Here is a 25,064-nt window from a genome sequence, read left to right as displayed (position 1 = left end):
GGCAAAATCGTAATTTTCAACCGATGGCGAACTTGAAATATTTAGCTGGGAGTAAAAGCGTAAATTTATTTTTAAGTGTGGGCAAAAATATAATTTTGAACTGATGGCAAAATCGTAATTTTAAAGCGGGATAAAATCGTAAATTTGTTGGGCCAATAGGGGAGTGCCAGGCAGCGACACTATTCCTTTTGCCCCGCCTATGTAAGCCAATAATTTAAAAAGGCAAAAATAAAAAATAAAAAAAAGGAAAAGGCCAACCGCCTTTTTCCACCAGTGTCATCGTACAACTATTGTCCTCATAGTTTTTGTAGATATAGGTAATTAAAACAATGGGAAAAACATAAATTTGAACTGAGGGGGAAATCATAATTTTGTTTCAGTGATAAAATCATAAATTAAATGGATCAATTGGGTTGAGGGCAAAATCGTAACTTGGCTGTGTGAGGAAAAAAACTAATAGCAAAACTGTAAATTTAAACAGGGCAAAATCGTAATTTTGAACTGAGGGCAAAATTGAAATTTTTAGCTGGGAGCAAAAACGTAAATTTATTTTTAAATGGGATAAAAACATAATTTTCAACAAATGGCAAAATCGTTATTATAAAGAAAAAATCTAATGGCAAAACTGTAAATTTAAACGGGACAAAATCGTAATGTTGAACCGATGGCAAAATTGAAAATTTTTAGCTGGGAGTAAAAGCGTAAATTTATTTTTAAGTGAGGGTAAAAGCATAATTTTGAACTAATGATAAAATCATAGTTTTAAAACGGGATAAAATCGTAAATTTATTGGGCCAATAAAGAAGTGCCATGCATGAGTATAAATATAAACAGGGGAAAATCGTAATTTGAAAAAAAAAAATAAAAAAAATTGGGTGGCATGTGGCCACCCAAGTCAGCCAATCCCAAACAAACACTATTCCCGGCCATGAGTTTTGTATAAGTTGAATAATAATTAAATAAAACCATTCTTCATTTTAACCTCTTTAAGTCCCTCAACTTTACCCAGGTTTACAAAAGGGTGCTTCTAACCATGTTTTTCTTATTTTTGCAAGACTTATAATTAAATAAGTTATTTATTCCTAGTTATTCTATCTTGACCATAACCGACATTTAATTTATAATATTAAATCTATAATTTCGGGGTGTTACACTTACACATGGTCAAATTGCCTATTTTTGTGAAACTAGTGTTGTTCATCCAACAACGCTATAGCTTTTTGACATTGTTCTGTTGTATTTCCACCAACTTTTGAAGCATGTCTTGCTTCATAGTTCTATACGCCCCAAATTCGCCAGCCAAAGGAGCTTTTGCTTGACGACTCGGCCGGTTTCTTATCTTTCCGATTTCGTCTTGTTGATGCATTACATTCATTGAGATCTGGCATACTACTAGTGAATGCTCGTCCGGTGTTGTTTATTAATCATCGAATTCGATGACTTTCGTCTCTTGTCAAAATGACTATCTGATGCTTCACCCATCATCGGGACTTTGGCCCATTTTGAACGCTTTTGAACAATATCCCATGTGTCAATGTGATTAAAACCACCCGGACCTGATTTTTGGCAATCATTCAACGATCCTATATGAATTTAATAAAATAATTGTTACTATATATTTAATAAAAAAATAGTTACTATATATTTAACAAAATTTCAACTTAAAAATACCTATTAGTAAGAATATTATCGCCTGTACCTAGGGGGCAAACGAGCCGAGCGGCTCGCGAGTTACTCGAGATCGGCTCGAGAAAAAGCTCGAAACAAGCCGAGCCTTATCAAGCCTGAGCCGAGCTTGAGCCTCAAACAAAGCTCGTTTGTTTATCAAGCCCGAGCTCGAGCCTCACATGTGAAGCTTGTTAGGCTCGTCGAGCCTTAGTTAAAAATACCTATTAGTAAGAATATTATCGCTTGTACCTAGGGGGCAAACGAGCCGAGCGGCTCGCGAGTTACTCGAGATCGGCTCGAGAAAAAGCTCGAAACAAGCCGAGCCTTATCAAGCCTGAGCCGAGCTTGAGCCTCAAACAAAGCTCGTTTGTTTATCAAGCCCGAGCTCGAGCCTCACATGTGAAGCTTGTTAGGCTCGTCGAGCCTTAGTGTAAACGAGCCGAGTCGAGCCGAGCTTATTTAAACTTGTTTACAAGCCGACCTCAAACCTAAAAATAAGCTTATTTAGTAAACGAGCCCGAGCCCGAGCTTTACTTATCGAGCTCGCAAGCCTAAAAAGTCTATTATTTATATTATTTTTATTTAATATACTAATTAATAGATAATAAACGAGCTCGAGCCCGAGCTCTCTCAAGTTGATGAACCGGACGATAGGATGCACCCAATTGTTGGTGGAAATGCATTAGCATCGATTTCCAAAAACTATTCTCCGTTTGTTGGTTTACCTTCTCTTGTATTCCGAGACATAACACCATGTTTTTGCCAAAGCTACCTCTTGCGTGTTTGTCCATGGCGTACTCTTCACACGTCCGACCGACGAATCTTCCTTTCGGTTCACCATCTCCGTATACATCTTCATCGTCATCGTCTTGAACGTGTATATCTTCAACATCGTCATCCAAATTATATTATGGATATTGAGAATCGTTATCATCACCTTCATCGATTGAGAGCCACCGATCTTCATCTATATGTGAGGAACGACCGCCTCCTCTAGCCCTAGACCCAGTGGCGGATCTAAAATTTTTTTCACTGGGTTCCTTTTGGTAGATTCTCACTATTTTTTTTCCAAATCATATGAGGTTTTCACTATTTTTTTCTAAACCGAATGGGTTCCTGGGAACCCACAAAAGTGGCCTAGATCCGCCCCTGCCTAGACCCGCCGCCTCTCGAACTAGAACCCGCTCAAGTTGATTTCTTTATGGAACTCAGGTCCCCTTATCTGTCGTTTACAACTCCGCTGTAGTTGCTCCGCTCACAATCTCACACCACACCCTCCAAGCTTACTTAAAATACAAACACTTTAGCTCACCACCAATGCACTGTTGGTTGTTTTATAGAAATAAACATCCTTCACTCCGACACTAATGTTATTGACCCAATCGTCGTGGATTGGTTATGAATTTCGGCAGGGGTGCAAACGAGCCGAGCCGAGCCCGAGCTCGACCAGGCTCGAGCTCGAGCTCGTTTAACATATGAAAGCTCGAGCTCGAGCTCGGCTCGATTCGAGCTTTATTTCTAAAGCTCGAGCTCGGTTCGGGCTCGACTCGTTTAGTATTTATTAATTAATTTATATTAATTATAATTATTATTATACATATAATTAAGTTATTTTTTTTATATTTATATAAATGGTAATTATTATTATATAAATATATGTTTAATATATTAATAAATAATATATAAACAGAAAGCTCGTTTAGGCTCGCGAGCTGGCTCGAGCTCGATAAGCGAAGCTCGGGCTCCTTTACTAAACGAGCTTGTTTTTTAGGCTCGAGCTCGAGCTCGTTTAAGCTCGGCTCGTTCGATCTTTTTTTCGAGCCGAGCTCGAGTAGCTCGCGAGTAGCTCGGCTCGTTTGCACCCCTAAATTTCGGATTACATCAACGAATGGTGTTACGGATTTAAACGCAATCTCATCTCTAACATCTCATAGTCATCTTGGATATAATGCGCAAATATACATGTGAATCATTCATCTCCCGCGATATCTCCCCACCGAACGTTATACTTAGCTGCTAGATAATAAGCTCCGACCGGCCCTCTACTACCATACGGATACAACTCCGGTGCAATCTTCTTTGTTTCGAGTTCGTTTAATAGTGGTGTGAATATAGACCAAGCTGCATCAAGTTCATCACTTCTTATGAACAATCTTCTTTCTCCTTGTATCGCGTCCAACAAAAGTCTCTCGTATGCATCCGGAATTTCCTTTAGGTACCTTCATAATCAAATTAAGATCATGAAATACTTTATTTTTAAAACGAGTAAAATGGTCTCTGAGTTTATGCCACTTTTGTCACTTCAGTCCAAAATTGAAACCTTTTGTACCTGGGTCCCTAAGGTTTCATTTATGTTGCCATTTTCATCCAAGTGGCAAACTGGGTTAGAATTTTATGTTAACTTCTCTCTTTTTTGTCGTTTTTCTCATTTAATTAAAAAATATTATGGCATATAAAATGATGATTATACCCTTCATTTAAATGAGGAAAACGACAAAAGAGGGAGAAGTTAACAGAAAATGACAACAAAAATGAAACCTCAGGGACCCGGATATAAAAAGTTGCGTTTTTGGACTTGGCAAAAGTGGCCTAAACTCAGGGAGCATTTTGGCATTTTACTCTAAAAAAATTTAAGGGGTTATACGTATTACTTATTGTACCATAATGTTACGGATTTTCATGTTAACAAACTTTTATTCTATCATTTGATGCAACTGACCTGCTATAATGGGAAATGTGGTGACGTGACAATAGGTTTTCCCGTTATAGCAGGTCGATTGTATCAAATAATAATGAAATAGTAATTATTTGTGACATCAAACTCTTACCTCGTACGATAGAATAAATTCAGGTCACTTTGGTCAAGCTTCATTCCAAGACCAGGAATCTTACTATTAATCTTGAGATAAATGGCTTCATCGGGCTGGACACGAAGCACGAGCTCGTTTGTAGCCTTATCCATATCCATACCGAAGTATTTTTTGTATAGGTTACCTGGAACAGGTCTAAATTGAACTCTGATTTCCGCCCTGCAGGTCAAGTCAAAACGGGTCAAAACAGGTTCGGGTTAAAACATAGTTGTTAATGGCGAATAGCGATAAATAGCGGGGGCTATTTTATAAATAGCGATACACTAGAAAAATTTGTATATGTATATTTAGCAAAATACCCCGATATATATATATATATATATATATATATATATATATATATATATATATATATATATATAGGGTAGGGATATGGTAAAAAGTGTCTAAAATGTAAGAAGGGTAAGAAGTGTTTTAAACCATTGGATATTTGATCTAATGGTTGAGATCAATAGGGTATAAAATGTAAATTATGTTTTAATTAGAAGGACCTTATGTAAAAATTGAAGGGCAATAGTGACTTTTCCAACATTTCAAATATGGTAACCGTTTCAAAACCACCCATCAAACTCCTAAAGATCAGCGAATTATATGTAACCGCCATCAATCTCCAAAAAAAAATCAGCGAATTTCTTCATACTTTAAAACATTCCCAGATTTTTAAAACGTAATCGCAGATTCAAGTCATGGTGTTTTATCTGGAGACATTGTTGATGGCGTGGTGTTTTATCTGGAGACATTGTTCATGGCGTAGTGTTTTATAAATACAAAACATTCCCAGATTTTAAAACACCATGACTAGGATTCAAGTCATGGTGTTTTATCTGGAGACCTTGTTCATAGTGTGGTGTTTTAAACATCTATGATTCAAGTCATGGTGTTTTATCAGGAGACATTATTCATGGCGTGGTGTTTTATCTAGAGACATTGTTCATAGCGTGGTGTTTTATCTGGAGACATTGTTCATGGTGTGGTGTTTTATCTGGAGACATTATTCATGCTGTGGTGTTTTATCTGGAGACATTGTTCATGGCGTGGTGTTTTGTCTCCAGATGTTTAAAACACTATGCCATGAACAATGTCACCAGATAAAACACCACGCCATGATTCAAGTCATGGTGTTTTATCTGGAATCCCCAGCAACCTTCTATGAATATAACACCATACAAATTAATAGAACACCAGAATAAAACACTATGATACACATTAACCTGCATCGCTGGACTCAATTGAAATTGATATAAAACACCAGAATCGGAAAAAGGCGCAGACGTTAAACAACTGGAATGGGGATATCGATTTGATAATCCTTTATGTATTTATAATTAATGATGATTGAAAGATACGTATAACACAATCGTATGGAAATTACAAAATTCGTTCAAATCCCTAAACAATCTCATGGACGGTTATTTTTGGATCAGTTATGTTGAATTTGAATTAAATGACAAAAATGTACAATTACAAAACTACCCTTTTGAATTAATTAAGAGGATGGACACTTGTCATTCCAGGAATATTTCTTACACTTCTTACAAATTAAGCACTTTGTACAGGATCCTAAACCTATATATATATATAGGGTAAGGATAGTGTAAAAAGGGCCTAAAGTGTAAGAAGTGTGAGAAGTGTATTATAACACTATATATAATACTATATAACACCCTATAAACACCGTATAACAATATGTAACACCATATAATACCATATAACACTATGTAACACTATATATCATTATATAACAAATATAACACTATACATCTATCATAGGCATCCTATCAGACAACCTATAGTGTTATATTTGTTATATAATGATATATAGTGTTACAAAGTGTTATATGGTATTATATGGTGTTACATATTGTTATACTGTGTTTATAGGGTGTTATATAGTATTATATATAGTGTTATAATACACTTCTCACACTTCTCACACTTTGAGCACTTTTTACAGGATCCTCTACCTATATATATATATATATATATATATATATATATATATATATATATATATATATGCTATTTTACATGTATATTTAACAAAAACCTAAAATCCAACTATTTTATAGCTATATTTAATTGCTATTTATATTAAAAAAAACAAAAAAATAAAAAAATAAAGTGTCGCTATTCTCGCTATCCATCGCTACAACCCTAATAGCGACACTAGACCTATACGCTACATAGCGCGCTATAGCGATCGCTACTGACAACTATGGGTTAAAACTAGTAATCTCAAATGATAAAGTTGTATTGTATTACCGTCTAGTATTGAGGGCCTTCCCGGCTTTCATAAGAAAAGGAACGCCATCCCACCGAGCATTATCGATGAAGAGAGCTGCGGCCGCAAAAGTTGGAGTTAAGCTATTGTTTGGGACGGTGGGGTCCTCCGTGTATCCTAAATACGACTTTCCGCCTTTGCTTTGACCACCCTTGTATTGACCAATGACTACATCTTCGAGTCTTAAAGGTCTCATTGGCCTCAAAACTTTGACCTAAATACATTAAGAACCATATGGGTCGGGTCGGGTCAGTTCAGTTTATTCAAACACCTTTTGTCCACCTTTCGGATAAAGATTTTGTGTTAAATATCGCCCATACGGCCGTACCCTTTTAACTTTTGAATTTATCTGTTCATAAGTAAAACGCGTCGAAATTGTACCTCAACATCATGGGCGAAGCTTTTAAGGGGCGGGAGGGGGCGGCCGACCCCCCCGAACTTTTCGCACAGTAGTGGAGAGTATGTAATTTTCGTATAGAATTTTTTGGGTATATGCGTTTTCGAGCCCCCGGTTTTATAGAAATTTTTAGGTCTGGTGACTTCCGCCCCCCGGTCGGAAATCTCAAGCTTCGCCACTGCTCAACATGTTCAAGAATTTAAGGATACCTTCTCATTTCTAATGTCCTCGGCATCCAAACTCACGGGTGTTTCCATTGCGAACAATGCTAATATTTGCAATAGGTGATTTTGCATTATATCGCGAATAATACCATAGTTGTCAAAGTATCTAATCACAAAAAAGAAAACGTGTAATTAGATTCGGCTTCTTAAACTTCGGAAAAAATAAGCAAAAGAATCGTCGGGCTATAACGGTTAACTCACCCTCCTCTCCCTTCTGTTCCAAAATCTTCGGAAAATATAAATTGTACGTTTCGAATGTAGTTTCTTGACCAAAGTGGTTCAAAAACAACATTCGAGAAACGAAGAACTGATAAATTCTCTACTAGCTCCTTGCCCAAATAATGATCAATCCTGAAAACAAAAAAGGCGCTAAAAAGTTCATATCTTACGAACTTCACGAACCGATTACGGTTGAAAAATGGGTCGGGTCGGTAGTGTTGACCCGTAACAGTTTTTGTCCAAAGTTTTTAAAATTTTATTTTATTTAATTAATGTGCCAAACACGATTGTAGAAACTAGACTTTCCAAAAATAATAGAGTAAATTGCATTTTACATCCTTTAAGTTTGAGCCAAATTGCAGACGTTGTCCTTTAACTAATGAAATTACACTGGAAGTCCTTTATGTTACTGTTTCTGATCAGGCAGTGTCCTTTTGCCCTAACCCAATAATATTTTCTGTTATCTCTTAACACGTGCCACTCACATGAGGGTATAATGGTCATTTTCACTCCACAACTAAAACAAAATTAAATAAAAATAGTATATATTAACAACAAAATTAGTGAAAATGACCATTATGCCCTCATGTGAGTGACACGTGTTAAGAGTTAACAGAAAAATTAACCGAGTTAGAGCAAAAGGACACCGTCCGATAAGAAACACTAACATAAACTCAAAAAGGACATCTAGTGTAATTTCGTTAGTTAAAGGACAGGGCCTGCAATTTGACTCAAACTTAAAGGATGTAAAATGTAATTTACTCAAAATAATATCATATGTTAAGTAAAAAGATTTAGAATTTTTTATGCATTGAAAATACACTTCTACCGATTTTCAACCCGTTTGACATGTTTTCATTTGAACCATTTGATTTGGCAGACACAAAGCATAACCCGAACCTACCCATTAATTAGTCAATGATCTCTAGATCAAGTGGTGGAGGGCTTGCATTTCTCTTGAGAGATGCAGGTTCGACTCCCACTTGGTGCAGAGTGAGGTACTGGTGGGCAATGATAGGAGACCCAGGGAAACCTGGGTTGGATCCTTGAGCCAAACGGGTTTTACCGGTAATTTCACTGTCGTGCCTACGGGCGGGTGGGTTACTGTCACACCCCGATTTCCACGTGTCTCACCGGTGGGCCCGGTGGGGGATTACCGTGACGATGTTGGCAACAATATAGTCAAACCACATAATTATATAATGCACAGCGGAAGCATAAGATAAATATATAAATTTCAACCTCTGATTGTAATATCAAAATGTATTACAGGGTTGATTATATCCACAGTGGATCGTAAATAAAGGTAAAGTAATGTTCCATCAGATACTGCAATCAAGCTTGCGAGGCTTATCCCGACGCTAGGGAGCTAATACCAGCCAATTACGTTTAGGTACCTGCACTTAATCTTTTTGGGGAAAATACGTCAGTTTACACTGGTAAATACATTCAACTGACACATTTAAAAATGTTTATTAAAATTGATTTGAATGCACAAGGCACAAACTCTTTTATAACTTGGGAAAATTCATAATGATCTTGTGAACGTTTTACATGTTCTTTTATGCGTTCAGTAGCCCGGGTCGTGCCGGGTTAAAGATTTATAGACACACCACGTTTGCGTAAAACCGTAGTACAGAAACCAACGGCTACGTCTTTTAGTTTTTAATGTCGACACTTTATACCGGGTGTACGCCTACACCGGGATGTCGATGGTCGTGGCCATTTCGTAAAATGATGCCAAGGATATCCGGGACAACGGTCATTAAACCCCCCAAAGGCTTATAAGCAACAAAACTGTTTAAATGAGCCGATCATATTTAATCAATTAACCACCTAAGCGATGGAATTATATAATGCTCAATCAAGCGGTATTAATATACCGTAACCCAAGCCCATATAGGGGAAATAAGTTAAAGTATTTACCTTTGCAAGTATTAATCCTTAATTTAGATCAAGTCACCGATAGCTTTTACTGGGGCTCCTAATCTGGAACGAAGGTTTTAATTAACCTCTTAGAATCCTAACGGTCCTTGTATTAGCCGTAGCTTAAACCGGTTGATTCCGATATATAGATATGGTTAATTCGCACGAAGAGGCGAAAACCGAGAATGGAGTATGTTTTGGACCCAACAAGTTCAGAGACTTGTTTTATATGGGTTTATAGTTCATACTCTGGATTTTGGGGTTCAAATAATATATTTTGACCCGTATCGGCTAATGTATGAAAACTAGTTTCATAGGCCGAACCGTGCGCGCAATAGGCGAAACGGTTAACTATGAGAGTCGTACGCTTATTTCCTAAGTCAATATGCCTTAAAAGTATTTTGGTATCAGTAGGATACCTTCCGTAATGCCCGTAACGAGTTTAAGTTATTATTATGCCCCGTAGGGGCTTTTCGGTCATTTTAAAGACTTTAAAAAGGCTTTTCGAGTTCTACAGGAAATCTGAGTTTCCCGAACAGCTTATAAAGCTTAAAATACTTTATTTATTATTTAAAACCAGTGGCAATTGGAATCGGGTCAAAAGACCTTGTAGAACTCCCGTTTTGGCCAAAAAGGGCATATTCGGTATTTACCGAACCGTAGCCATAACCGCAGGTTATGAGCAAGGTAAAAATTATTAAAAATCTTTAAAATTCCCAAAATATTATTTTACCACAGTGGGTAAAAGTTTTGGTGACGAAAACTTGGGTTAGATGGGCGTTATGCTAATTGCGCCGTTAATTACAAAATTTTCTTAAAAGTGCGCCTTTTAGCATAACTCTCATTCTAGGCCTCGGATTGACGTGAAACTTCAGGGACATGCTTATAACTTAACAAGCAAGGTTTTGGTCCGTTCACGTGTTCGAAATACTCGTTTTAATTTTTAAAAGGCCGTTACGGTCAACTTTTAGGCGAATGACGGAAATGCGCTAAAGACTCGGATAACTCATGAACCGACCACAGAGGCTTATACCAACATGTGACCTGGTCCTAAGAGAGTCCTAGGGTATATTTATACCTCACTAAAACGGGTCAGAACTGAAGTCAAAGCAAAAGTCAAACTTTTGCGACATTCGGCTCCGAACCAGTTCTATATAGTAAATGATCGATTCAAACGAGCGCAAACATGTTTATATACATATTATCATGTTTTATGATTGTCAAAACAGGTTCCATAACATATATATTACAGATTATGCATAAATCGCTAAAATAGCTTTCTGTTGACTTTTTAACCGCACGTTTGACTCGATAATTGACACAGTTAGAGTGGTGATCAGGGGGAACCCTTTTAGAGGTTTAATACCCACATAAATACCAACTCATAACCACTTTTGATTCGTCATAAGACTGAACCATTTGCAAGATATTGCAATGACAACCGTTAGTTACGACGGTTGCGTTTATAGGCTATAACTATGGAAATGTGAACCCAAAATGGTTATGAACGACTTACAGAAGTTAACTCTTGATGAGAGAACAGAAGGGAAAGCTAGAGAGCTCTTGAATGATCAGATATAAGTGTTTTTGAGTTGTGTGAATTGTTATGCTTAAGGCATGCTATTTATAGCCAATGCCAAGCTTTGTTGATCATTGCAAGCACTACCATCTGACCAGAGGTAATGGTAGGTGTCCCCTAAGTGATATGGGTCATTTGTAGGGTGCCCATGCCTCTTTGTTTGTGGTTTGATCGTTCACAAGTTCCAAAAGCCAAGTAGTTACTATAATTCTGCATCTGGGCACTTTACGCGGCCCGCATGGGAGTTCCATGCCATTTTAACGCGGGTCGCCTAAAGTTCAAAAATCAGACGCGAAATAGAGGAGGCTCGCGGCCCGCCTCAACTTATGTTGAAACCTTACGCGGGTCGCCTAAGGTTAAAATTTCAGGATTTTTCAAATCTTTTATAATGATTACAGAATCTGGCCATTAATAACGAAATCTTTCGTAATGATTTGCCTGACCTTTCGGTTTTGAAGGGGTAACTTTGCGGTTTGGCCCTCGGTTATTTACCGATAGGGGCCTCGTGTTATTTACCCGCTTTATTAAGTCCCCGGTTTATTTATTAATTATTCAGAAAGCCTTAACTTTCATTGTTTACGCTTTTAACCCTTCTCATACGAATTCGAGTATAACTCTTTCGTTTTAAAACGGAACTTTGCGGAATTTATACAGTATATTCTAGTGAGCGTGTAATACGATTACGAAGCCTTGGGAACGTTAAAGGGTCACTCAGAGGTGTAATTAAACATGTTGACACGGTTAACCCCTGTAGCTCGTAATCTCTCACTTTCTTCCGCGTTTCGCTTCCGTATGATTTATGATTTGTTCGTTTGAAGGTACAAGCGTTTATTTAGGGTTACTATACAGTATATTACCCTTGTTGACATTTATAACCCTCGAATTTTATATACATTCAAGGTTTGTCAAAATTAGTCCTTTATTTATTATAGATGCCACGTGTAAACAAATGACACGTGTTAACACATCATTGGACACAAAAATTCGAGGTGTTACAGTTACCGGGTTTTCCCCGGAATTGGTGGTGGACTCGGGTTACTCTCGGAGTACTCCGTTTGTCCAGTGGGTACCCCGAGAGTGCTCGAGATTGAGTTTGTTGGCCGTTCAAAAAAAAAAAAAAAAAAAAATAGTAAACGGGTTGAAATGGCCACTCTATGACAGACACATACCTAAAGATTTGATCCTCAACTAAGTACTGCTTCAAGCTTCTTGTTAACTCAGCGGAAGATTCTGAGTCACGCCCAAACGGTTTTTCCACGATTACCCTTGTCCACCCGGTTTTTGAGAACGCTTTGCCACTGGCGCAGCGTACCACATCCGCAAAAATGTCCGGAGGTATTGACAAATAAAACAGCCTATTCGACGTCTTTCCATCCTGTGAAAATTTGCAGGAATTCAAACCAAATCATCAAAAGTACACAAAACTAACAAAGAAACCGGACCTCTTTCTGTTTTAGCCGACTATCCAATTCTGCAAAATTTTCCTCGGAGTTGTATTGACCCGTATGGTAAAAGCATCTTGCAAGAAACTCTTCCATTTTATCACCACAGTTCTCTCTGCAAAAAAAAAAAAAAAAAGTAAAAAAATAACTAACACTAATCGGTCTTTGTCCTGATTGCTGAGTGTTATGTGCCTTATGTCCAAGGCTTGATGCAAAACAACTATCGAGCCGGGGGTCTCACTGGAAGCAGCCTCTCTATTTCTACGGGGTAGAGGTAAGGCTGTCTACGTCTTACCCTCCTCAGACCCTACCTTTGCTTTGCTATTGGTGGGATTTACTGAGTATGATGATGATGATGATGAAAAAAATAACTAACAATAGTCGGGTATTTGAAGGGTATTTTAGATACTTGACATCAGCGGTGTGAATTTTTGACATGACACAAACCTAACATGAAAGGGTTTGCGTTTAAACCTGTGAATACGTTTAGCTATACGGGTTGCATTCGGGTCGCCCCATGGTTTTAAAAAATGGTTGAGGCGTGCGCCTCGTGGCGCGCCTCAAGGCGAAACGGCTAAAAACGATTCTGAGACGCGCGCCTCAAGGGGTTTATACTGCATGTGCGCCTCAGAGGGTCTGAAGCGCTAAAAAGGTTACGCCTCAGGGGTTTTGATATTTGTTTTTGATGTTTTTGACTCTTTGTGTCAATTTCAAGAACTTTATGTCTTTTTTATGTGTGTTTTTGATTATTTTGATGAATTTAATGATGAATTTAGTTAGTATTACTATTTTTATATGATATATTATATTTATTTTTTAACTCCGCCTCGGGCTTACGCCTGGTGAGGCGAAGGGAAAACGCCTCGAAACTCGTTTCCGTTTTGTTAAACCTTGGGTCGCCCTAGTGGATTTGGGGGTTGACTAGTTTAACTTGTTTATTATTATAAATATTCAAAAAAAAAAAAAAAAAAAACTATATCGTATTGGGTATTTTATGCCGAAATTTAAACAACAATTAAAAAGAAATGAACATCAAGTTTTGTAGTTTGAATGTAATTAGTTTATATACATTTGTAACTTTAATTTGTAAATTTGAAATTTTAGAGTATTAATATGGCATAAAAATAAAACACAATAAAAATGTTCAGGTTAAACAGATCGTGTTTGTGTCAAACCACAAAAACTCGAGTCATGTTGGGGTTCATGTCTGACACGACTTTTGGGTTCGTGTCGCGTTTGACACTTCGACCCGCCAACCCTTGAAAACAAACCATTTAAAGACCATACTAATTAAAAATTACCTCTTATCAATTCGACAAGTTAATGTTCTACTAATGGTCTCCCTCAGTTCCTCATCAGTCATTTCGGTTCGAGCATAACCAAATACAATAAAATTCTTCACATACAGTAAAAAAAATTAATCCACATTAGAAACCACATAAATTCAACAACTCATATTAATGATCAAATATTAAAAAATGGTAACGTCAAGATGAGCGATTAAGCGAAGAAAATAAGAACCTGCGGTAAACAATCTTCATAAAACAAAGCAAACAGGGCCGGAAATATTTTCTTTTTGGCGAGATCACCTGACGCACCAACAACGGTTACACTTAAATTGGGTTCGGTTTGTTCGGGTGGTACATTTTCTTTAGCTAAAGGCTTCTCTATCTCTGCTACTGCATCTACTCGAAAAGCTACCAGAAAATGATAACAGGAAATCAAGAACAGTCGTCTGAGTGAGTTGAAAGAAGGCAGATGCGATTGATTCATAGCGTTGTTCGATACGACTGCAATGAGTCACATTGATTAGAAGACATGTCGAACTATTATTGACGCAGAGTGAAAGCAGAAATAAACACATAGAAACATTTTTTTAGAAAAATTAAATTTGACTTCGTAGATACACTTAAATTACTCGAACAAAAGCTTCACACGTGTTCACATAGAAACAAAAATAAATCAAAACTCCTAACGTCGGAGAAAATCCATCGAGTCCAGTTGGGATGAACCGACTATGGTTGTTTGCCTCATGCAGTATGACTATAGGCGCAAGGCACCCTCAAGGCGCATCGCCTCTTGCCCAGGTGCAAAAAAGGCGCTAGCCAGGGGCACATACAGTATATGCTATGAATATTAGTACTATTTCACACACACTTACTATATAAAGTTATAAATTTTATCCGATAAAAAATATATATCATAGACATAAAAAATTTAACAAACACACAAATATAGATATATTTAGAGCATTCACATACCTTCCGTCATTTTTTACCCTTAGTTACACTAAAAAAACAACTATATTTTTCTCTCTGTTTCAGTTAAATAATATTTTTTATACTTTTATCGTTACCTTTTCTCTCTCCTCCAGTCACAACCATTTTCAAAATATAGTTAAATACATATGGTTTTAAAAAAGAATGGTAAAAAATGAAGTGTTCAATTTAAAAAAATGGACTTAAAAAAGAACGATTTAAAAAACAAACAGTTTAAAAAGAAACGATTTTAAAAATGTTAGACGGTTTTAAAAAGGTTAAAAAAACAAATGTTTTTAAAAACAACATTTATATAAAAAAACAAATTGTTAAAGAAATATGTATTTATTTGTATATTTAAAACGCATTTTGTTAAATAATAATCGTGAAATAAAGAAACTAAAAAATTAAGTAATTACACAAAAAAAATATTAAAAGAACTTTATAACTTACATAAACAGTCTCTAAGCTATAAAATGACCATAATACCCTTAGACTTACCTAGAAAAAGTAACATGATTAGTGTTAGAGGCCAAAACCATTATAAAATGCACCCTTTGTTTCATAGGGAGTGGCACCACTACCCTAACACATCCTAACCCCCTCCAATCCTGCAATATCATGTCACTCACTTCATTCACTACCCTAAACTATCTAATTTGATGACACTACTATCCTAATCTACCTCCATTCTTTTTATTTAAAAATAATCATTTTAATTTAAAATATATAAAACATTAAATAAAAATCATTTTAGCATTAGACTAAAATTTCATTTATATGAATTAAAACGTACATAGAAGTAAACTAAAAAAACATAAAAATTATGATTAGGGAAAAAAGAAAGAAGTAACTACGATCAATCTTCTTCGGTTTCCCAAGAACATTTCCAACCGTATCTGGCGCTAGTTCTCGTTTTCTTTATAGAATTACTTGCAACATTGTACCCAAACATCGTTGTGCGGTTTCGTAAACGTGGCCAAGTCATAGTCAAATTGCCTATTCTTCTGAAATTAGCGTTGTTCATCCAACAACGCTATAGCTTTTTAACATTGTTCGGTTTGTATTTCCACCAACTTTTGGAGCATGTCTTGCTTCATAGTTCTATACGCCCCAAATTCGCCAGCCAAGGAGCTTTTGCTTGACGACTCAGCCGGTTTCTTATCTTTCCGATTTCGTCTTGTTGGTGCGTTATATTCATTGAGATCTGGCATACTACTAGTGAATGCTTGTCCGGTGTTGTTTATTAATCGTCGGATTCGATGACTTTCGTCTCTTGTCGAAATGACCATCTGATGCTTCACCCATCGTCGGGACTTTGGCCCATTTTGAACGCTTTTGAACAATATCCCATGCGTCAATGTGATTAAATCCCATTTCCATGGCGTCCTCTTCACACGTCCAACGAATCTTCCTTTCGGTTCACCATCTCCGTATACATCTTCATCGTCATCGTCTTGAACGTGTATATCTTCAACATCGTCATCCAAATTATATTATGGATATTGATAATCGTTATCATCACCTTCATCGATTGGGAGCCGCCGATCTTCATCTATATGTGAGGAACCATGAGTTAGGCTCCTCATCGTTCCAAAAGTATTGAAGTTCATTTCCTCTTCCTGAGAATATTCGTATCGACCCGATACTAGATTAAGGCCGTGTGGTAGATTGTGTGGTTGAAGTGGTGGTGTGAAACAAAAAATACGCGAAGAATATTGATAAACTTAGGGTTATGGTTGTTAGTGTAAAAAAATGTTGTGGCCAATACACATCATCATTTGACCCGCCTCCTCTACCACTTGAACCGCCTCCTCTAGCCCTAGACCCAGGGGCGGATGTACTTGGGACCAAGGGGTAGCCTCCGCTACCGCTTGGTCGGAAAATTTTTGACGTTTTTAGTGTAAATTTTGGAAAAATTTGACGTTTTTTCGATTTCGTTACCGCTTATTTATAAAACGTTACCGCTTGGTCGGATTCCTAGATCCGCCACTGCCTAGACCCGCCGCCTCTCGAACTAGAACCCGCTCGAGTTGATTTCTTTATGGTACTCAGGTCCCCTTATCTGTCGTTTACAACTCCGCCGTAGGTGCTCCGCTCACAATCTCACACGACACCCTCCAAGCTTACTTAAAATACAAACACTTTAGCTCAACACCAATGCACTGTTGGTTGTTCTATAGAAATAAACATCCTTCACTCCGACACTAATTTTATTGACCCAATCGTCGTGGATTGGTTATGAATTTCAGCAGAGGTGCAAACGAGCCGAGCCGAGCCGAGTCCGAGCTCGACCAGGCTCGAGCTCGTTTAACATATGAAAGCTCGAGCTCGGCTCGATTCGAGCTTTATTTCTAAAGCTCGAGCTCGGCTTGGGCTCGACTTGTTTAGTATTTATTAATTAATTTATATTAATTATAATTATTATTATACATATAATTAAGTTATTTTTTTATATTTATATAAATGGTAATTATTATTATATAAATATATGTTTAATATATTAATAAATAATATATAAACAGAAAGCTCGTTTAGGCTCGCGAGCCGGCTCGAGCTCGATAAGCGAAGCTCGGGCTTGGGCTCCTTTACTAAACGAGCTTGTTTTTTAGGCTCGAGCTTGAGCTCGTTTAAGCCCGGCTCGTTCGATCTTTTTTTCGAGCCGAGCTCGAGTAACTCGCGAGTAGCTCGGCTCGTTTGCACCCCTAAATTTCGGATTACATCAACGAATGGTGTTACGAATTTAAACGCAATCTCATCTCTAACATCTCATAGTCGTCTTGGATATAATGCGCAAATATACATGTGAATCATTCATCTCCCGCGATATCTCCCCACCGAACGTTATACTTGGCTGCTAGATAATAAGCTCCGACCGGCCCTCTACTACCATACGGATACAACTCCGGTGCAATCTTCTTAGTTTCGAGTTCTTTTAATAGTGGTGTGAATATAGACCAAGCTGCATCAAGTTCATCACTTCTTATGAACAATCTTCTTTCACCTTGTATCGCGTCCAACAAAAGTCTCTCGTATGCATCCGGAATTTCCTTTAGGTACCTTCATAATCAAATTAAGATCATGAAATACTTTGTTAATAAAATGAGTAAAATGGTCTCTGAGTTTATGTCACTTTTGTCACTTCAGTCCAAAAATGGAACCTTTTGTACCTGGGTCCCTAAGGTTTCATTCATGTTGTCATTTTCGTCCAATTGGCAAACTGGGTTAGAATTTTATGTTAACTTCTCCCTTTTTTGTCGTTTTTCTCATTTAATTAAAATATATTATGGCATAAAATGACGATTATACCCTTCATTTAAATGAGGAAAACGACAAAAGGGGGAGAAGTTAACAGAAAATTCTAACCTGGTTTGTCAACTGGATGAAAATGGCAAAAAAAAATGAAACCTCAGGGACCCAGATAGAGTTAACTGCCATTTTCGTACCTGTGGTTTGGTGGAAAATGCCACTTCAGTCCCCAAAAAAAAAATTGCGTCAGTTCCGTCCTCAACATTTTTGAAACGTGCCACTTTAGTCCAAAAGGATAACGCCTTGCGCCAGTTCCGTCCTCAACGTTTTAACTGCGCGTTATCTTTTTGGACCGAAATGACACATTTCAAAAATGTTGAGGACGGAACTGACGCAAATTTTGTTTTTGGACTGAAGTGACATTTTCCACCAAACCACAGGGATGAAAATGGCAGTTAACTCACCCAGATATAAAAAGTTTCGTTTTTGGACTGAAGTGGCAAAAGTGGCCTAAACTCAGGGAGCATTTTGGCATTTTACTCTTTTAAAATTTAAGGGGTTATACTTATTGTACCATAATGTTACGGATTTTCATGTTAACAAACTTTTACTCATCATTTGATGCAACTGACCTGCTATAATGGGAAATGTGGTGACGTGACAATAGGTTTTCCCGTTATAGCAGGTCGATTGTATCAAATAATAATGAAATAATTATTTGTGACATCAAACTCTTACCTCATACGATAGAATAAATTCAGGTCACTTTGGTCAAGCTTCATTCCAAGACCAGGAATCTTACTATTAATCTTGAGATAAATGGCTTCATCGGGCTGTACACGAAGCACGAGCTCGTTTGTAGCCTTATCCATATCCAGACCGAAGTATTTCTTGTATAGGTTACCTGGAACATGTCTAAATTGAACTCTGATTTCCGCCCTGCGGGTCAAGTCAAAACGGGTCAAAACAGGTTCGGGTTAAAACATAGTTGTTAATGGCGAATAGCGATAAATAGCGGGGGCTATTTTATAAATAGCGATACACTAGAAAAATTTGTATATGTATATTTAACAAAATACCCCGATATATATATATATATATATGCTATTTTACATGTATATTTAACAAAAACCTAAAATCCAACTATTTTATAGTTATATTTAATTGCTATTTATATTAAAAAAAACAAAAAAATAAAAAAATAAAGTGTCGCTATTCTCGCTACAACCCTAATAGCGACACTAGACCTATACGCTACATAGCGCGCTATAGCGATCGCTATTGACAACTATGGGTTAAAACAAGTAATCTCAAATGATAAAGTTGTATCGTATTACCGTCTAGTATTGAGGGCCTTCCCGGCTTTCATAAGAAAAGGAACGCCATCCCACCGAGCATTATCGATGAAGAGAGCTGCGGCCGCAAAAGTTGGAGTTAAGCTATTGTTTGGGACGGTGGGGTCCTCCGTGTATCCTAAATACGACTTTCCGCCTTTGCTTTGACCACCCTTGTATTGACCAATGACTACATCTTCGAGTCGTAAAGGTCTCATTGACCTCAAAACTTTGACCTAAATACATTAAGAACCATATGGGTCGGGTCGGGTCAGTTCAGTTTATTCAAACACCTTTTGTCCACCTTTCGGATAAAGATTTTGTGTTAAATATGGCCCGTACGGCCGTACCCATTTAAACTTTTGAATTTATCTGTTCATAAGTAAAACGCGTCGAAATTGTACCTCAACATCATGGGCGAAGCTTTTAAGGGGCGGGAGGGGGCGGCCGACCCCCCGAACTTTTCGCACAGTAGTGGAGAGTATGTAGTTTTCGTATAGAATTTTTTGGGTATATACGTTTTCGAGCCCCCGGTTTTATAGAAATTTTTAGGTCTGGTGACTTCCGCCCCCCGGTCGGAAATCTCAAGCTTCGCCACTGCTCAACATGTTCAAGAATTTAAGGATACCTTCTCATTTCTAATGTCCTCGGCATCCAAACTCACGGGTGTTTCCATCGCAAACAATGCTAATATTTGCAATAGGTGATTTTGCATTATATCGCGAATAATACCATAGTTGTCGAAGTATCTAATAACAAAAAAGAAAACATGTAATTACATTCGGCTTCTTAAACTTCGGAAAATATAAGCAAAAGAATCGTCGGGCTATGGGCTATAACGGTTAACTCACCCTCCTCTCCCTTCTGTTCCAAAATCTTCGGAAAATATAAATTGTACGTTTCGAATGTAATTTCTTGACCAAAGTGGTTCGAAAACAACATTCGAGAAACGAAGAACTGATAAATTCTCTACTAGCTCCTTGCCCAAATAATGATCAATCCTGGAAACAAAAAGGCGCTAAAAAGTTCATATCTTACCAACTTCACGAACCGATTACGGTTGAAAAATGGGTCGGGTCGGTAGTGTTGACCCGTAACAGTTTTTGTCCGAAGTTTTTTAAATTTTATTTTATTTAATTAATATGCCAAACACGATTGTAGAAACTAGACTTTCCAAAAATAATAGAGTAAATTGCATTTTACGTCCTTTAAGTTTGAGCCAAATTGCAGGCGTTGTCCTTTAACTAACGGAATTACACTGGATGTCCTTTATGTTACTGTTTCTGATCAGGCAGTGTCCTTTTGCCCTAACCCAATTATATTTTTTGTTCTCTCTTAACACGTGCCACTCACATGAGGGTATAATGGTCATTTTCACTTAACAACTAAAACAAAATTAAATAAAAATAGTATATATTAACAACAAAATAAGTGAAAATGACCATTATGCCCTCATGTGAGTGACACGTGTTAAGAGTTAACAGAAAAATTAACCGAGTTAGAGCAAAAGGACACCGTCTGATGAGAAACACTAACATAAACTCAAAAAGGACATCTAGTGTAATTTCGTTAGTTAAAGGACAACGCCTGCAATTTGACTCAAACTTAAAGGATGTAAAATGTAATTTACTAATAATAATACGATACGTTAAGTAAAAAGATTTAGAATTTTTTATGCATTGAAAATACACTTCTACCGATTTTCAACCCGTTTGACATGTTTTCATTTGAACCATTTGATTTGACAGACACAAAGCATAACCCGAACCTACCCATTAATTAGTCAATGATCTCTAGATCAAGTGGTGGAGGGCTTGCATTTCTCTTGAGAGATGCAGGTTCGACTCCCACTTGGTGCAGAGTGAGGCACTGGTGGGCAATGATAGGAGACCCAGGGAAACCTGGGTTGGATCCTTGAGCCAAACGGGTTTTACCGGTAATTTCACTATCGTGCCTACGGGCGGGTGGGTTACCGGGTTTTCCCCAGAATTGGTGGTGGACTCGGGTTACTCTCGGAGTACTCCGTTTGTCCAGTGGGTACCCCGAGAGTGCTCGAGATTGAGTTTGTTGGCCGTTCAAAAAAAAAAAATTAGTAAACGGGTTGAAATGGCCGCTCTATGACACACACATACCTAAAGATTTGATCCTCAACTAAGTACTTCTTCAAGCTTCTTGTTAACTCAGCAGAAGATTCTGAGTCACGCCCAAACGGTTTTTCCACAATTACCCTTGTCCACCCGGTTTTTGAGAACGCTTTGCCACTGGCGCAGCGTACCACATCCGCAAAAATGTCCGGAGGTATTGACAAATAAAACAGCCTATTCGACGTCTTTCCATCCTGTGAAAATTTGCAAGAATTCAAACCAAATCATCAAAAGTATACAAAACTAACAAAGAAACCGGACCTCTTTCTGTTTTAGCCTATTATCCAATTCTGCAAAATTTTCCTCGGAGTTGTATTGACCCGTGTGGTAAAAGCATCTTGCAAGAAACGCTTTCATTTTATTACCACAGTTCTCTCTGCAAAAAAAAAAAAAAAAAAAAAAAAAAAAAAAAAAAAAAGTAAAAAAAATAACTAACAATAGTCGGGTATTTGAAGGGTATTTTAGATACTTGACATCAACGGTGTGAATTTTTGACATGACACGAACCTAACATGAAAGGGTTTGCGTTTAAACCTGTGAATACGTTTAGCTATACGGGTTGCATTCGGGTCGCCCTAGTGGATTTAGGGGTTGACTAGTTTAACTTGTTTATTTATATAAGAGTTAATTACTGTTTTCGTCCCTGTGGTTTGTCAAAAATCACTATTTCAGTCCATTAGTTTAAAAATTGCGATTTCAGTCCCTGTGGTTTCACTTTCGTAACCATTTCATTCCATTTATTCTGTTAGTACAGGGACTTAAATGGTTACGAGTTGGACTAAAATGGTTATGAAAGTGAAACCACAGGGACTGAAATCGCAGTTTTAAACTAATGGACTGAAATAGTGATTTTTGACAAACCACAGGGACGAAAACAGTAATTAACTCTTTATATAAATATTCAAAAAAATATCGTATTGGGTATTTTATGCCGAAATTTAAACGATAAAAAGAGAAATGAACATCAAGTTTTGTAGTTTAAATGTAATTAATTTATATACATTTGTAACTTTAGTTTGTAAATTTTAAATTTTAGAGTATTAATATGCATAAAAATAAAACATAATAAAAATGTTCAGGTTAAACAGATCGTGTTTGTGTCAACCCACAAAAACTCGAGTCATGTCGGGGTTCATGTCTGACACGATTTTCGGGTTCGTGTCGGGTTCGACCCGCCAACCCTTGAAAACAAACCATTTAAAGACCATACTAATTAAAAACTACCTCTTATCAATTCGACAAGTTAATGTTCCACTAATGGTCTCCCTCAGTTCCTCATCAGTCATTTCGGTTCGAGCATAACCAAATATAATAAAATTCTTCACATACAGTAAAAAAAATTAATCAACATTAGAAACCACATAAATTCAACAACTAAAATAAATGATCAAATATTAAAAAACGGTAACGTCAAGATGAACGATTAAGCGAAGAAAATAAGAACCTGCGGTAAACAATCTTCATAAAACAAAGCAAACAGGGCCGGAAATATTTTCTTTTTGGCGAGATCGCCTGAAGCACCAACAATGGTTACACTTAAATTGGGTTCGGTTTGTTCGGTTAATACATTTTCTTTAGCTAAAGGCTTGTTTATCTCTGCTGCTGCATCTACTCGAAAAGCTACTAGAAAATGATAACAGGAAATTAAGAACAGTCGTCTGAGTGAGTTGAAAGAAGGCAGATGCGATTGATTCGTAGCGTTGTTCGATACGACTGCAATGAGTCACATTGATTAGAAGAAATGTCGAACTATTATTGACGCAGAGTGAAAGCAAAAAAGGCATTATGACAATAGTAGTCAAAGGCGCAAGGCACCCTCAAGGCGCAGTGCCTCTTGCCCCAGTGCAAAAAAGGCGCTAGCCAGGGGCACATACTGACATACAGTATGCTATGAATATTAGTATTATTTCACACACATTCGCTATGTAAAGTTATAAATTTTATCCGATAAAAATATATATCATAGACATAAAAAGATTTAACACACACACAAATATAGATATAGGATAAGGATCATGTGAGAAGTGATAGGCTAGTTGAGAAACTTGAGAAGCATTCTGGACCACACATTTTTCTAAGCCTTTCGTAATATACACATATGTATAGTTTAAAATTGACTATATACATATATGTATATTGAGTTATACACATATGTATATAGTCAATTTTAAACTATACATATGTGTATATTACGAAAGGCTTAGAAAAATGTGTGGTCCAGAATGCTTCTCAAGTTTCTCATATAGGGTGGACTTCTCTTAGGATCCCTACCCTATAGATATAATTAGAGCATTCACATCCCTTCCATCATTTTTTACCAGTGTTAACACTAAAAAAACAACTATATATTTCTCTCTCATTTCAGTTAAATAATATTTTTTTATACTTTTATCAATTACCTTTTCGCTCTCCTCCAGTCACAACCATTTTCAAAATAGAGTTAAATGCCATTTTAGTCCCTGTGGTTTGGGTCACTTTGGGAGTTTAGTCCAAAGGTTTGAAACGTTGCCATTTTAGTCCAAATAGTTTCAAACGTTGCCATTTTAGTCCACTGGGTTAACTTCATCCATTTTTTCTGTTAACGAGGAGGGCAATTTGGTCATTTTATATGGCCGAATTACCCTTCTAGTTAACAGAATTACATATAAAATGACCGAATTGCCCAACTCGTTAATAGAAAAATGGATGAAGTTAACCCAATGCTTGTGAATGCTCAAAATATGTCTAACTTAACATGTAGAAAAACAGGTAAACCAATGCTTGCCCCAGTGTCAAAATTAGATACAAATTTTGACTTTTAAGATAAATGTTGACTTTTAGGTCATTTGCAATGTAACTTCATAAACTCAAAATATGTCAGCAGAGATAGAATTAACATAAAAGTTGACAAAATTGGATATATGCATTTACCAAATGAGTTAGAATAAGAATTGAAAGTGATGATGAAATTGGGAAATTAATTACCATGATCCTGCAAAGAAACCGAATTCAGAGGAGGATACCCATGTGAGGATTTGAGTTCAAACTGGTTATTCGGATTGATTTTCGAATGAATCTTGAAAAGCCATGATTTTCTGGAGAATTTTGTAGAAGGAAAGGGAGAGGAAGAACAAGGACTGATCTGTGCAGCCATTCTATTCTACTTTTATCAAACAACAAAGTAGTATACTATAGATACACTTGTTCATTTGTTCCTGCACAAAAATTATGTTTATATATTGATTGGATCCATTTTCACAAATGTTGATGTTGTTTATTAGGCCTACATTTGTTTTGGAGTAAATGCACGGATAGTCCCTGTGGTTTGGTAAAATTTCACCTTTAGTCCCTAATTTTTCAGAATTACACTCTTAGTCTCTGTGGTTTGACAAGTTGTTACTCGATAGTCCCTAAAGCGGATGAAGGTTACTCGGATAGTCCCTGTGGTTTGACAAGTTGTTACTCGGATATTCCTTGTCATTTCACACCCACTT

General features: G+C 37.0%; 1 protein-coding gene across 4 annotated transcripts; it reads right to left on the bottom strand.

The window, feature by feature from the left end:
• Nucleotides 1-3,020: 3,020 nt before the first annotated feature.
• Nucleotides 3,021-24,825, bottom strand: LOC110938106 (glucose-6-phosphate 1-dehydrogenase, chloroplastic). 4 transcript variants are annotated; one of them, XM_022180581.2, is made up of 10 exons: nucleotides 24,556-24,821; nucleotides 14,128-14,396; nucleotides 13,908-14,002; nucleotides 12,607-12,721; nucleotides 12,334-12,539; nucleotides 7,642-7,791; nucleotides 7,426-7,546; nucleotides 6,801-7,033; nucleotides 4,497-4,697; nucleotides 3,021-3,887 (listed from the first exon to the last, which is right to left on the bottom strand). In XM_022180581.2, the coding sequence occupies exons 1-10, from the start codon at nucleotides 24,722-24,724 to the stop codon at nucleotides 3,638-3,640; spliced, it is 1,809 nt and encodes a 602-aa protein (XP_022036273.1). In that variant the 5' UTR covers nucleotides 24,725-24,821; the 3' UTR covers nucleotides 3,021-3,637. The 4 variants fall into 4 exon arrangements, with proteins under 4 accessions (XP_022036273.1, XP_022036272.1, XP_022036271.1 ...); XM_022180580.2 differs by lacking the exons at nucleotides 13,908-14,002; nucleotides 14,128-14,396 and adding exons at nucleotides 22,816-22,910; nucleotides 23,036-23,304 and having other exon boundaries at nucleotides 24,556-24,819; XM_022180579.2 differs by lacking the exons at nucleotides 3,021-3,887; nucleotides 4,497-4,697; nucleotides 6,801-7,033; ... (4 more) ...; nucleotides 13,908-14,002; nucleotides 14,128-14,396 and adding exons at nucleotides 17,561-17,924; nucleotides 18,852-19,052; nucleotides 19,451-19,683; ... (4 more) ...; nucleotides 22,816-22,910; nucleotides 23,036-23,304 and having other exon boundaries at nucleotides 24,556-24,825.
• Nucleotides 24,826-25,064: the final 239 nt, after the last annotated feature.

This window comes from Helianthus annuus, chromosome 4, assembly GCF_002127325.2.
Source record: "Helianthus annuus cultivar XRQ/B chromosome 4, HanXRQr2.0-SUNRISE, whole genome shotgun sequence".
Classification (NCBI taxonomy): domain Eukaryota; kingdom Viridiplantae; phylum Streptophyta; class Magnoliopsida; order Asterales; family Asteraceae; genus Helianthus; species Helianthus annuus.
The sequence above is the reverse complement of the archived record's forward strand: the minus strand, read 5'-3'. Positions and strand labels throughout refer to the sequence as shown.